Consider the following 12,724-nt stretch of genomic DNA (forward strand, 5'->3'; position numbering starts at 1 on the left):
CCTCCGTACCAGATGCTCAACGCGGACTGAGTCCAGCTCTCGGGTGCGGACACGGATGTTCCCCACCCTGATGAGCGTTTCCCCGCACGCCCTTGCTGCGGGGTCCCATTGCCTCACGGACCCGGCTGGAGCGGGGCACGTCCCGCCCGCCCCGACCCCCGTCTCTGGCGATGTCCTGTCCGTGTGGGGCCTCTCCGGGGCTGCCCCCGTTCCGCTATGGGGGTCCCCGGCCCCATCCCCGCTCTCCCGGTTGGGCCGTGCCGGGCTGACCGCGCCCCCCCGCCGGCGGCAGGCACCGCCTCGTCCCGCCCCGCTCCGCTCCGCTCCCCTTTGTGCAGCAGCCCCGCTCTGCGCACACGCTGCCCGCTCCGCTCCGTTCCCACCGGGGCGTGAGAGCCCAGCCCGGTCCTGCCCGGCCCGAAGCTGCCGCCTGGTCCAGCCCGGAGAGCTCAGGTGGGTCCGGCCGCTGCCGTTGCTCCGGGGTAGGAGGGCTCCCCGAGAGCAGGGGCACGGGGTGGGACGGGAGCCCTGCGGCGGTGAACCGGGCCCAGCCCGGCTCGGGGGTGCGGGGCTCGGGGGTGCGCCTGTTGGGGGCATGGCCCGGTGCCCCCGGGGCATCGCCCTGCAACGGGGGCCGCCCGCAGCCCCCGCCCAGGCGGCTACCATGGCAACGCCGGGTACCGTGGTTTTCCTCATCCCACCGTTGCCTGGTTACCAGCCCCCCCGAGCTGGGTGGATGCCCCGGCCGACCAGCGGTCCCACCGGAGACCACGGTGGGTGGGAGAGCCCGGGCGTGCTCTGCCTGTCCTGGTGCTCCCGGGCTCTGTGGTGCACAGGGATGTCATGGAGCAGGGAGGCAATCCTCCGCCCCAGGCTTTTGGCAGCGTTCTGGTTTGTGTTGTTAAATATTTTAGTAGCACCGTAGCAATACATAAACAGTCGAGTGCTTTATCCCGGGAAGGCTTACGAGAGGGAAGGAAGAGCGTGTGTCTCAGGGTGTGTAATTAACGCTGCCTGAAGAAACAGATAGCAGAGTCCATGTGGTGGAATCTCTGATCTTACAGGAATATTTCTGTGGGAGGGATAGTGACAGGTGGTTTGTGTGGATGGGAACAAGCTTTGCAGCATGAAAGAGCAGCCTCCTGGGAAAAGCCATGTATGGATTAGGACTTGAAGCAGTCCGCTGCACCCATTTCAGTGAGCCCACCGTGCTCCGAGCTGCTCTTGGGTCCTGTTGGGATTTTCAGTCCCTTTGGGTATTACCACTTCCCGTTTGAAATGAAGACAAGCCCAGAGAGTCCCTGTTTGCATGCAGCTGAGCATGGTTCCGAGGTGGAGTGATGGAATAGCTGCCAGTGAAGTGCAGTCGCTGCAGAGCCCAGCCACTTGTTAGAGCATGGAGAATGCCCCTGTGTGTGGGGCTGGTTGCACTGTCCTCTGTGTGCCACACTCACCTTGGAGTTTTAGCTGCCTCCTTGAAACTTACTCATCCAGGTAAACTGACATGGGTTTGCCAGGAGTTCAGACCTTGGTGCTGAGCAGAGCTCCCCAGCACAGTGAGCTGGCATCTCCGGGTCAGGCTGTTCCCATGTTTGCTTTTCACGCTGATTGTGTGTTTCCAAAGCGCAAAGAGGCTGCTGAGCTCCGCAGCTGTTGTGTCACCCGAGCACAGGGAAGGCACCGCTCCCACTGGGCAGCACACAGGCATCCTGCTGAGGGGCTGTGCCACCACGGCAGTGCTGGCACCGGCAGTGGCCGTGCCTGGTAGGGAGTTGAGTTTGCTCTTGCTCAGCAGTGGTCATGACTGATGGCAACAGCAGGGAATGGAGAACATGTCTGCTCCTTGACGCTCTGCTGAGTGCGGTGGTTCTGTGGTACCCCAGGACACACGGGAGCTTGAAGCAGCTTCTCTTCCACTGCTAGTTCAGTGTTCTCTGGTGATCTGGGTTTCTCTCACTGCCAGGTAACCTCTGCGTGTGCCTGACCTGTTTGATTCCTGTTGTGTGGATACCGGACAGGTTTACAGCATCCCGTTATCATTCAGCAAACAAGGAGTGAGCAGGAGCAGCAGAGCCCTGACGGGAGGTGGTGGTTTCTGCTTCCCTGGAGCCAAGGGCTGGCTTCCTTTCCTGCCCTCCTGACACCGGCACTGCCAGGCAGCCATCAGCTCTGCTCTCATGGTTTGTCCTAATGAAGTTCTGTGCCTGTTGTGTCTCACTTGGGGTGAGCTGGGGACTGCGTGTGAGCCAGATGCAGATGAGCAGCCTTGGCTATGGCTTCTTCATGTTCTACAGCCAGTTGCCCAGGCCTGGAAGAAGCCCTGTGGGAGGCAAGTGTAATGTTGGGGCACAGGTGAGGGATGCAGCACTTAGAGCCTCCTGTAGCCATGTTCAGTGATTCCCTGTGATCCTGTGTTCTTGCAAGCATTGACTCCGTTAGGGCTGGTCCATGGGGATCCACATTCAGTGAGTCTCATTCAGCAGAAGCAGGGCTAAAGTCTGGGTTCTTAGGGCTCCTAGACAGAGTTTCTTTTGAGTAACCTCTGCTTTGAAGGGATACCTCAAACCCACAAGAGACAATAAAGGCAGATTTGTGTCTCCCATCTGGTCAGCCTTTAAATCAGCACCAAATCTGGGGAGTGCCATCCATATCGGAATGGCAAGGGCTGGAAATCTCTCTTCTCTCTCATTTAGGAACATGGAGCACAACAACAGGCACATTAATAATCAGATTGATGCTGACGTGAAATGGCAGAAGAGCACATCTCTGCATAGCTGGAAATGTCCATTCACACATGCACACCCTCAAATGCTCCAGGCAACTGAGTCCTGCTGTCACGGTCTTGGGGGCTTTGCACTGAAACCAGAGACTGTAACTAGGTCTGATCTTTGGGAGATGCCCTGAGGACTCCTGATGGAGGGAGGAGGCTGCCTGGCTTTGTGCTGTGATGGCTGAGACTTGACAGGGCAGATCTATGCAGTGCAATGAAAGGAAAAGGGGATGTCGGGATTCAGTGCTGTTACAGATTTACCTGCCTTGATCTGGTTTGCCATGCTATGGAGAGCTGATTGGAGGGCAGGAGAGACTGGGTCTGTCTGCTTGAATGTCCCCTGCTCCTCTATCTCACACGCACAGTCCCCATGCATGCACACACGCTAACCCAGTGGCATGTGAAATTGCAGGGAGGGATTATCCAGAAGGAAAAGGATGAGGGAGAGCTGTGACTGTGCCTTGCATGGAGTGAAGCATGTTGTCCATCAGCTTGGCACAGGGCAGCAGCGCAGTGAATCATCTGGTTCCAGTGCATGGGGACTGGTGGCTCCCAGCTCTGGCTGCCTGAAGCCCAAGCTCCATGTAGGCAGGGAGTGGTGAGGATGGCCCTGGTGCTGCCCCTGGTCTCATCCCCATCCTATCAGAGAGGTAGGATGTGACAACACAGGCCAGCCCCCAGACAGCAAACTCCACGTACTCCCTTGGTCTGTGTTATTGCTTCCTTCCCTGGGCCCTCTCCCAAGTACCCGATGCCTTCTACCTGGCACTCGCTCTCACTCAGCCATGTGGATAGGGATGGGGGGTAAATACTTGCTTGGCTTTCCCTTGTGAAACTTGAGGTTGGGTTGAGGTGAGAGGGAAGCAGAGCTCCGGGAGAGCCCCATTTCCTGTGCAGCTCTGCCTCTCTCTGTGTTTAGGCAGATCTTGCAGTTTCAACAGGAAAAACAACATGTTTTGATTCAAGTCACATGCGATGTGCACAGCGCTGCCTGTTCCCTGTGGTCTGTATGGGCGTGGGGCTCCTCATCTGGGTAACTGACTGCAAACTGGGTGGTTCATGGGGAGGAAAGAGTTTTGTGCCGAGCGGAGTGGTGAGGAATGGGCTCATGGGGCTGGTTTTGTGCAGAGGCACAGCTGGATTCGGGGTGAGAGGAGCCCTGAGCGCTGCGGTCTGCAGGCATCAGTGGGGAGCATCACAACCCCTTTGCAGTGTTTGCTCCTCTCGCTCGATTTCAGCTTCATGAAAAGCGGGTGGGCCAGCTTGAAACAACCCAAAAGCCTGTGGTGCTTCCCAAGGCATGTGCTTCCTGAGAGGAGAGCTGGTCTGCACTCCTGAATACTGCGTTTGTTTTAGGAGCAAGGACACTGTCAGCCCTGATGGTTAACTCGTGTGGAGAGGAGTTTCGGAGAGTGGAAGTGTGTGGATTTTAGGAACTGAGTTAGAAAAACAAAGAACGTGTGTGTGCTGTGTGCTGTGTGCTATGTACTGTGAGTTGGGCTTGGCGTAAAAGTGAGCTCTGCTGCACCAAGTGCAAGAAGCCAAAAGCTTCCAGAGGCCTGGAAGCAGCATCTGTGGCTGAGCAGGGCCCCAGCACTGGCCCCTTCCTTGAGCGCTGCAGAGAGCACTGGTGAAGCCATGGGCTGGTTCTGGAGCTGGGAGATGTTAGAGCTGGCAAAACACACCCAGGCAGTTGGCAGCACAGCTCCTGAGCTGGGGAGCATCTTTCAGGTGTCAGTGGGAGCATCCCAAAGCAAGAGGTGCATGGGTGGATGGCTCTGTGTGATGAGTGACTTGGGATGCAGGGTGATGGGTGAGAACTGCTGCCTCCAGGAGACCCAGGGCTGCCTCTGCACTTACACCTCGCAGGCAGGAGGGCTCGTCCCGTGAGAATGTGGTGGGGTTCAGGGCAGGGCATTGTGCATTATGCAGACCCCCCCGAGTGTGTTCTCTGGGGGGTGTCACCGAGCAGCGCTACAATAGCAGTCAAATAACAGCCAAATAAACTGTAAAACTCTGATGAATGGTTTGTTCAAAACATAAAGGCATCGTTAATATGCTACAAGAGCCAATTAATAGCGTTCATCTGGCAGCGGCACGTGCTGCATTGCATCTCCTTGTGTGCGTACAACACCCCGCTATCGGGTAATGACACTGATTTTGCACTGGCAGCCTCGGCAGTAAATAGATAAAGGACGTGAGATAAAGGACGCAGGGAAATGTGCAGCTACAAGTTACAGTACCAGCAGCTGCTGGGTGCTTTGTACGTGTTTCTAAGGCCTGGTAATTACCCAGAATTAGGTGCCTCGGCTAACGAGGGGGCTTGTCTGGGTGCGGGAGCCAGCGGCACGCTCCAGCGCGGCCCCGTGCCACACAATGGCAGCGGCAGCTGCAGGCAAGGGAAATTAAACCCTCCAGCGTGCAGATAAAACACCCTGACTTCCAAATGACAGGACATGGAAGGGGAGGGAGGGACGGGAATTATCATGGGACGCAACTTGTTATGATGAATACATCAGGTTCTGGAAGCGTGGGGATGGAGGCTGCTTCCTCCGCAGGCACAATGGGAGCTGGCTCCCGAAGGCAGTGCTGGAGAACAGCCATGGAGCAAAACGCTGCTGGGGCAGCAGGGGCAGGGTGGTGGGTGCTCCTCCATGTGTGCTGTTCCTGGGCAACTTCACAGCACGAACTGGGGCAAGGAGCCGCGTCAGGATGGACCTGGTACCCTGAGGCTGCTGGGGTGGGCTGGGATGGAGGCTGCATCCAAATCAGGTCAGGCTCCAGAGGGGCTGAATAGCAGCACGCCAGGGATCTGCATCCGTCAGCGAGCTGAGTTCCTGCTCTGCCGAGGGCCCCTTTCTTATCGGCACGGATCCAGCGCGGCAGCTGCAGCCGCTCTGTAGCACTCGGTGCTATCAGGGCTGTGCAGGGCGCCCGATAACCCCCCTCCATCTCCTGTGCCAGCAGCGGGACCTCTCGGTGCTCCCACACCATGTATGGCTGCGAGCCCTGCTGTCGGGTGCTGGGTGGCTGCCTGGGAGCAGTGCAGGGACACACTGCAGGAGGCAGAGCCCAACCAGATCCGTGCTTCAGAGCCCCCTCCTTGCTCCCTTAAAGGAGATGCTCGTGCCAAGGCCTGTCCTCCCAGCAAGGTGTGCCCTGCACGCAGCCAGGACCAGAGCAGCCACCCCTGCCTGTTGCCTTAGCAGGAGAAAGCACATTCAGGGCCAGTTAATAGGTACTGTGTGTGCTGGCAGGGCCCTTCCATTGCAGAGCAGCAGTGTCTGGTGGTGACCAGTCCCGGCAGCAAGGGTGCCCATCCCAAATGGGTCAGGCTGTACCAGGCTGGCATCCCTTGGGGAAAGGTCCATGCCCTCTGGTGCCCCTGCACAAGAGCAGTGTGTTGGTGCAAGCTCAGCTCTGCTTCAGGTGAGAGTGAGGAGCTGAGGGGCAAGTGTGGCTATGAGCTCATGTCCCATCAGGGCCACTGGCCTCATTGTAGGAATGTGCTGTAAGTGCTATGCTAATTAGGACAAATTAAAGTATACTCTGGGTGAAGGGCACAGTATTGACCTTGATTGAGAGATCACAGCCCCTGTGTTGGCCCCATTGCCTGCAGTGCAGCCTTGAGACTGCACCAAAGAGCAGAGCCAGCGGTGCAGAGGTGCTTGAAAACACACCACAGAACCCCACAGGACATGTCTGTCTGCTCCAGCCCTTCTCCTTTGTGCCTGTGAGTGACCATGTCCCCCAAGGCTGGGCACAGTGATGGCACCAGGTATCCTGGCTGGGCTCCTGGTGTTTCCAGGCCTGGCCTGGCTCCTTCTCCCATTGCATGGGCTGCAAGGGTTTGCCTGCAGTCCCCCGCCATGCACCCAGCCCCATCATGGTACCCTCCATCAGCCATCCCCGTGCTGAATCCCTCTTCCCTCTCTCACAGCAGCCATGGAGGCAGTGCTCATCTTCCTGTGCTCCCTGCTGGTGCCGGCGGCCGTGGCAGATGGTAGGTGCCAAGTGCTCCCCACGTGCCAGAGATGGCAGGGGCAAGGGAAAAGGCTGCAGGGATCTGGAGGACACCCACCCCTCTGATCCAAGGGGTTGCATTGGGCAGCAGCCCTGTGGGGAGCAGGGAGCCTGCATTGGCCGGGGGCTGTTGGGGCTGCAGGGGTTCAGCCAGGACAAGCATTCACCTCCCAGCCCTTGTCTGCTTCTTTCAGTGGCCACTCAAGAGAAGGAGGAGGACCCCTTTAACTATGGTGAGCATCACTGTGCATGAGGATGGGTGTGCTGGCCAGTGTGATGGGGAGCAAAAGGCTGCCCTGAACCCAGCAGGAGCAAGCCACCGTGTCTTCTCCCCCAGATTACCAGAGCCTGAGGATCGGGGGGCTGGTGTTTGCCGTGGTCCTGTTCACTGTGGGCATTCTCCTTATACTCAGTAAGTTGGGGACCAAGGGATACTGGGCTTGCAGGCTGGGGCAGTGAGAGCCCTTCTAGGGAGTGGCCATTGGGAAAGGCTTTGTTCTGTTCCCACTTTGGTGCTTATGGTGTTTCTCTCCCCTTGCAGGCAGGAGATGCAGGTGCAGTTTCAACCAGAAGCCCAGGTGAGTGAGGGCAGCCTGGAAGGGCACATATTCCTTGGAGAACCTCTCTTCCCAATGCTCAGCTCCTCCTGGCTCCCTCCCAGAGCTGGCAGGGTGGCTGTGTGCTCTGAGCATCCCTTTTGGGTGCCTGGGACCCAAAGCTCTGCTGCAATGCTGCTGGGTGTAGATCAGTTCCACACACTCTGGGACTCCTTCCTCATCGTGTCCTTACACTGTTGGGCATCCCACCCCCGGGAATGGGGTGCAGGTCCCAGCCTCTCACTGTGCTTCTCTTCTTGCAGAGCTCCAGGGGATGAAGAGGCTCAGGCTGAGAACCTGATCACCTCAAACGGTAAGATCCCCCGTCCTGTGCATGCTGTGTTGCTGCTGCCTGCACCCATGCCCTCAGAGCACTCCAAACCACTCTGCTCTTCCCTTTGCAGCAACGGGAGCACCAAAGGCGGAGAACTGAGCAGAGCCATGCGGTGAGTCCTGGCCCCGGCCAGCCTGTGTGTGGTGGTACTGGGGCTGTCACTCGGTGCGGGGAAGGAAGGGAGGAGCAGCCGGGGCTCAGCACACCCCAGGCACAGCCCCAGGCAGCCCAGCAGGAAAGGGAAGCATCTGTCCAGGTTTTCCTTTGCATTGCACTTCCTTCCCCTGTGCTCCTCCACCCAAAGTGGGTTTATTTTTAGGGCCTCTGGAGAGAGCTGAGTGCAAGTCCCTCGGGCATCTCACTCGTTGCCTGCATCAGGGTTCCCCCACGCTTGCAGCAGGGCAGTCTGCAGCCAGCACTGGTGGGAGCATGGTTTGTGCTGCTGGTGCTGCTCCCAGCCTGACTCACTGCTCTCCTTCCCACGCAGACCCAGAGACCCGAGGACAGATGCTTGGACTGCAGATGCCAGTGGCCTGCCAGGAAACTGAAACTGCAGCAGCGGGTCCCTCTGAGGGGATGTGAACCTGCTGTGTCTGTGTTACCCTCTGTACTTCAGCACCGGTTCTCTGTTTACTAACCCGACTAAACTCACCGTCCTCTCTGCCTCCAGTGGTGTGTAATGTTGATGTGAGATGATCATGACCTCTAGGGCTAGTCGTTGCTGATGTTGTAATAGTGACTTTCTCTTCACCTTTCTCGTGCTGTGCGTGTGGCTCGGGCCGTGTAGGACTGGCAGGCGCTGCCCAAGGGGAGCCCATGTCCCCCTGCCCATAGCTGGGGGTGCTCGGTGCAGCCCGCACGGTGCTGTCTGTGCCAGGCAGCACTCGGGGTTCACCCCACTGGCTTTGGGCAGGGCTTGGGGACCAGTCCCACAGTGGGTCAGGGTCCTGCCCAGAGAGGCTCTGGACCACACGCTGCTGTTTCAGCAATAACCCTCCTGCCCCAAGGCAGCCGCAGTGGAGTCAGGCAGGGACATCGCACAGCTCCCCTGAGCTCTCTGAAGGGAGCTTCCCTGTCTCTGTTTGGCACTCCCTGTTTCTGTCCCTGGCTGAAGCCAAGCCGTTGGTGTGGGGCACTGCTTTAAGTGTGAGGAAGTGCTGTGGTGGCAGAGAAGCCTGTGACATCCCCCATCAGCATGGTGACACTGTGAAAGAGGGCAGCTGTGCAGCGGTGACCCTGCTACCAGCACAAACCAGCTCCTTGCCAGTGCTCTGCCTGCCCACCAGACAGAGCTGGGCAGGTTAAACAGTCTCTGAGGGCTAAAGAGAAACACGGACTGAAATCAGGAGCCTTGTCACTTGTCACTCTGTGTGCTGTGGCCCAGGGCATGGCCACCCGTGTCAGTGCTGCATGTTGTACTGTGGCAGTTACGTGTTGTCAGCACTCCGATACCAACTGCCCCTTCTCCCCATGGAACAAACATCAGTGAGTGATGCTCAGGGGCTTTGCATGCCTGAGCTTGCACAGTGGTGATGGAGGGGCTGAGTCATTGTCACCTTGTGTCTGCTTGAGGGTCCCAGCAGGTAAATCTGTGTCATGCCCCTTCCCCAAGCCCACGGGCATGGAAACCACAGCCTCAGCTATGGCTGGGCACTGCTGGCTTGGCTGTGGGTGCTTGCCAAGCAGGGGCAACCTGGATATCAGTGCTCTCCATGCACCTGGAAAGGGTTCTTGGCCTCCAGGATGGTTTTGAGGGGTTTCTGCTGTGCCCACCCCACTGTGTTGGTCCTGCCTGCAGGGTGGGCCATCCCTTCCCTTGCTCCTGGCCACTGCATAGAGTCCTGCCTGTGTGTGCAGCCTGGGGCAGAGCAGAGCCCGCGCAGCCCAGCCCTGTCAGCAGTGCCCGTGCTGTCTGTGGTGTGCCATCGGTGTTAACACGGAACAAAGCAATCCCTGTGGTGTGTAGAAATGGCAAAATCCTGACTGTGTACAATAAATCAAGCTATTGTGTTTCCTTTTAAATAGGCGAGTGTGCTGCTGTGGTGAAGGGCTGGGGTGTTCAGTGCTGTGATCCAGGGGCAGGGAAGGGAATGAATACCCTTTCTATCGGTGCCTGGCTGCGGCCTCTCAAGGGCTGTGCTGTTCTCCAGGGGAGCAGGGCAGGGGCTGAGGGTCCGGCCCTTAGGGGAGCGGGTGGGCAGCTTCCCTTTGTGCTGGGCAGGGGGAGCGGTGGGAGCGGAGAGGGTTTGTGCTAGCAGTGCCAGGCTGGCTGCTCCTTCCTGCAGCCAGGGACCGTGTGATGGGAGCGCATGAGCCCCACAGAGCTGCCTTGTCCCTCCTCCTCTGGGAGCTTCTGTCTGCCGGAGTGCAGATCCAGGGGGATGCTGAGCACTGCTTAGGCTCTGTAACACAAGGGCTGCTCCTATGGCCCCACGCATCACCCTGCTGGGGGTTGGCTTCACCCCATGGTGCTGGAGCTGAGGTGCTGCCTGTGCGCGTGATCCCTGATGGTGAGATTAGAGCAAACTGGATTGAACAGCCTGCCTGGCAGTTGGCCTCACTGCCAGGGCTGGCACAACCCCGGGGGGTGCAGCATCCTGGTACCCACTGCTGCACAGGGATGCAGTGCACTGTGCTGGGGTGCTCAGGGCGCCGGGGATGGCTCAGTGCTGTGCTGGGAGGCACTGACCTGGCTGTTGCAGGGACCCTTGGTGCCAGGCTGCAGGCACAGGGTGTGCTGCCCACTTCTCCCTAGCAAAAGGCAGGCACAGCCGGTACCTGTGCCCATCCCTCTGCTCTCCACAGCAGGAGGTGAAGCGGGTTCCTGATGTTCCAAAAGCAATGGAAGGTGTGTTTCGATGGGGACACCCATGGCTCTGGGGTGCCCGGTCCTCCCACCGCTGGCCCTCCCCTCCCGGGCCTCCTTCCCAAAGGCGGGCAGGAGCCCTGTGCCTCCCCTCGTGACTGTGATAAACATTACACCGAGGCCATTAATGTTTAATGAGGTTTGCCTCCCAATTAATGTGCTTTCCCGTGGGTGCCCACTCACAGAGCAAGGCAGCCGCAGGACACACGGACACGATGGGTGACGGTAAGAGAGCTGCGGGGAGCACCCACCCAAAGGGCTTCCATGGGAGCGGAGATGCCTTCACTGGGGCATCTCTGTGCAGGGAGAAGGGCTGGTCCCTCCTGCATGGGGGAAGCTGTTGTGGAGGATTCAGGGGAGACACAAGGATGAATCCCTGGAGCTCTGAAGCCCACCGGCACATGAGTGCTGGCTGGTGTTTGGATACTCAGGGGGTTTCTCCTTCCACTGGCTCCTGGCAGAGGGATGCGCAGCCAGGTAAGGTGGCTCCAACGGTGGCACGCAGCCGTTGGATGGCTGGCACGGGGTGGGGGCTTCTTGGGAATGCATCCTGTGAATGGATTTTAAACTCCCTGGGGTGAAACCCAGGAACCTGGGACTCCTTTACTGGCTCAGCTGGACCTTAAGGAACTTGGAGAGCTCTTGCTTGCACTCCTCATCTTTCCCATGTCACCTCCCCATCACCAGCCCAGTGCCCAGCTCTGGCTCTCACTGGGGTTTCTCCTCTTTTCCAGAGCAAGCCCCCGAGCAGGGCCTGGACAGGTTCAGCTATGGTGAGTGCATGGCCCGTGCAGGGCAGCCCATTCCCACCCTGCCCATGGGCTCAGCCCCTGCTGATGCTTGCTCCCCTCCTCCCCAGACTATGAGACCATCCGCAACGGGGGGCTCATCTTTGCCATTGTGGCTTTTGTCCTCGGGCTCCTCATCATCCTCAGTAAGTGCCTCGCATGGGCTGGGCTCCCCTTGGCTCTGACCCCATCGCCCTCCTCATCCTGTGCCAGGTACAGGAGGGGCAGGGGACCATGGGTCCTGCCGCACCACGGAGGGGAGGGCATTGCCTGCAGCCTGGGGAACTCCAGCCAGACAAGCTGCAGACAGAACCGAGTTGGGAAGGAGGGCACATAAAGGTTTAGCGTTTCCCTGCCAGTGCTGAGGCTTCGCAGGGAAGGTCACTCATTAAAAATAGCAGGGAAAGCTCTGACATTTCCACAGTGAGATGCCAGCGTTCCCAGAGCCCTCAGACCTTGGCAGCTCCCACAGAGACCTGATGCGGAGCGCAGCCCTGCGCACAGGCACTGCCTGCCTCACCCCGCGGGGCAGGGGCAGCAGCAGCATCGCAGCCGCAGCACTGACGTGGCTCAGTGGTTTTGGGGAGAAAGATAAGGAAACCACCAGCTTTTGCCATCATAGCTGGGGGGAGAAAGGTCCGAGAGAGCTCTCGTAGCTGGGGCTTTGCAGTGCAGGGCAGCACAGGGGGTCCATGTGTTCCTGCCAGCCCCAAAGGGAGGAGGTGGGGCTCAGGGCATCCTGCAGAGCCAAACCTGGTGGTCCCCAGCAAGGGGACAAGCCCCAAGCAGGACTTGCTTCGCTGGAGCACAGCACAAGGGGTGAGATGGGATGGGGGAATGGCTTCAGGCACAAGAGGTCTCAGTTGTGTCCCTTGCCCCCAGGCCAGCGGCTTCACTGCGGAGGGAAGAAGAAGAGGAGGTGGGTATTGCATGGCTTCAAGGCAGCCTCATCTCTCCTCCCTGTCCTAGTCTCGGCAGCTGGAAGGGCTGGGGTCTCAGCTCCTCCTCCCTCCCATCTCAGCCCTGTTGCCCAGTGTAATACACCTCCCCTTGCTTTTTGCTCCACAGGCAAGGAAACGAGGACGAGCTGTAGCTGCAGGTAGGTTGCAGGAGGATGTATCCCACTGACAGCAGGGCTCCCTGGGTCTGCTTGTGCTGGGCAGTGATGCTTGGAGGCCTCTGTCCTGCGTAACCTGCCTGCTCTGTCTGGTTTCAGAGCTGCAATGCCACTGTGGATGCAGAGCTGCATCCAAAGCAGGAAAGTCCTTGCCACGGGCCACTCCTTACCCCGCTCCAGTGGATCCATTACCCTGCTCACCCGGACGGGGCTGGAACACAAATTGCGCT

At 58.8% G+C, this 12,724-nt stretch overlaps 2 protein-coding genes across 3 annotated transcripts; both read left to right on the forward strand.

Moving 5' to 3' along the window:
- The first annotated feature begins 333 nt into the window (after positions 1 to 333).
- FXYD6 (FXYD domain containing ion transport regulator 6) lies at positions 334 to 9,745 on the forward strand. Of its 2 annotated transcripts, none has more exons than XM_031044117.2 (8): positions 334 to 453; positions 6,711 to 6,773; positions 6,988 to 7,026; positions 7,131 to 7,205; positions 7,335 to 7,371; positions 7,653 to 7,702; positions 7,794 to 7,835; positions 8,211 to 9,745. In XM_031044117.2, exons 2-7 carry the CDS (start codon positions 6,716 to 6,718, stop codon positions 7,820 to 7,822), a joined length of 288 nt encoding a protein of 95 aa, XP_030899977.1. In that variant the 5' UTR covers positions 334 to 453; positions 6,711 to 6,715; the 3' UTR covers positions 7,823 to 7,835; positions 8,211 to 9,745. The 2 variants fall into 2 exon arrangements, with proteins under 2 accessions (XP_030899977.1, XP_005143552.1); XM_005143495.3 differs by having other exon boundaries at positions 335 to 453; positions 6,714 to 6,773.
- Positions 9,746 to 10,723: 978 nt separating this feature from the next.
- FXYD2 (FXYD domain containing ion transport regulator 2) lies at positions 10,724 to 12,724 on the forward strand. The gene is made up of 5 exons (XM_034069630.1): positions 10,724 to 10,814; positions 11,324 to 11,362; positions 11,449 to 11,523; positions 12,260 to 12,296; positions 12,446 to 12,724. Exons 1-5 carry the CDS (start codon positions 10,724 to 10,726, stop codon positions 12,468 to 12,470), a joined length of 267 nt encoding a protein of 88 aa, XP_033925521.1. The 3' UTR covers positions 12,471 to 12,724.

The sequence above is a fragment of the Melopsittacus undulatus genome, chromosome 15, assembly GCF_012275295.1.
Source record: "Melopsittacus undulatus isolate bMelUnd1 chromosome 15, bMelUnd1.mat.Z, whole genome shotgun sequence".
In the NCBI taxonomy this organism is placed as follows: Eukaryota; Metazoa; Chordata; class Aves; order Psittaciformes; family Psittaculidae; genus Melopsittacus; species Melopsittacus undulatus.

What these genes read in the sequence shown, in the direction of transcription:
- FXYD6 (XM_031044117.2), top strand. Translation starts at nt 6,716, where the DNA reads ATGGAGGCAGTGCTCATCTTCCTGTGCTCCCTGCTGGTGCCGGCGGCC. An exon ending in AGTTTCAACCAGAAGCCCAG is followed by an intron (nt 7,372 to 7,652) that starts GTGAGTGAGGGC and finishes CTCTTCTTGCAG; the next exon opens with AGCTCCAGGGGATGAAGAGG. An exon ending in GAACCTGATCACCTCAAACG is followed by an intron (nt 7,703 to 7,793) that starts GTAAGATCCCCC and finishes TTCCCTTTGCAG; the next exon opens with CAACGGGAGCACCAAAGGCG.
- FXYD2 (XM_034069630.1), top strand. Translation starts at nt 10,724, where the DNA reads ATGAGGTTTGCCTCCCAATTAATGTGCTTTCCCGTGGGTGCCCACTCA. An exon ending in CCTGGACAGGTTCAGCTATG is followed by an intron (nt 11,363 to 11,448) that starts GTGAGTGCATGG and finishes CCTCCTCCCCAG; the next exon opens with ACTATGAGACCATCCGCAAC. An exon ending in CGGGCTCCTCATCATCCTCA is followed by an intron (nt 11,524 to 12,259) that starts GTAAGTGCCTCG and finishes CCTTGCCCCCAG; the next exon opens with GCCAGCGGCTTCACTGCGGA.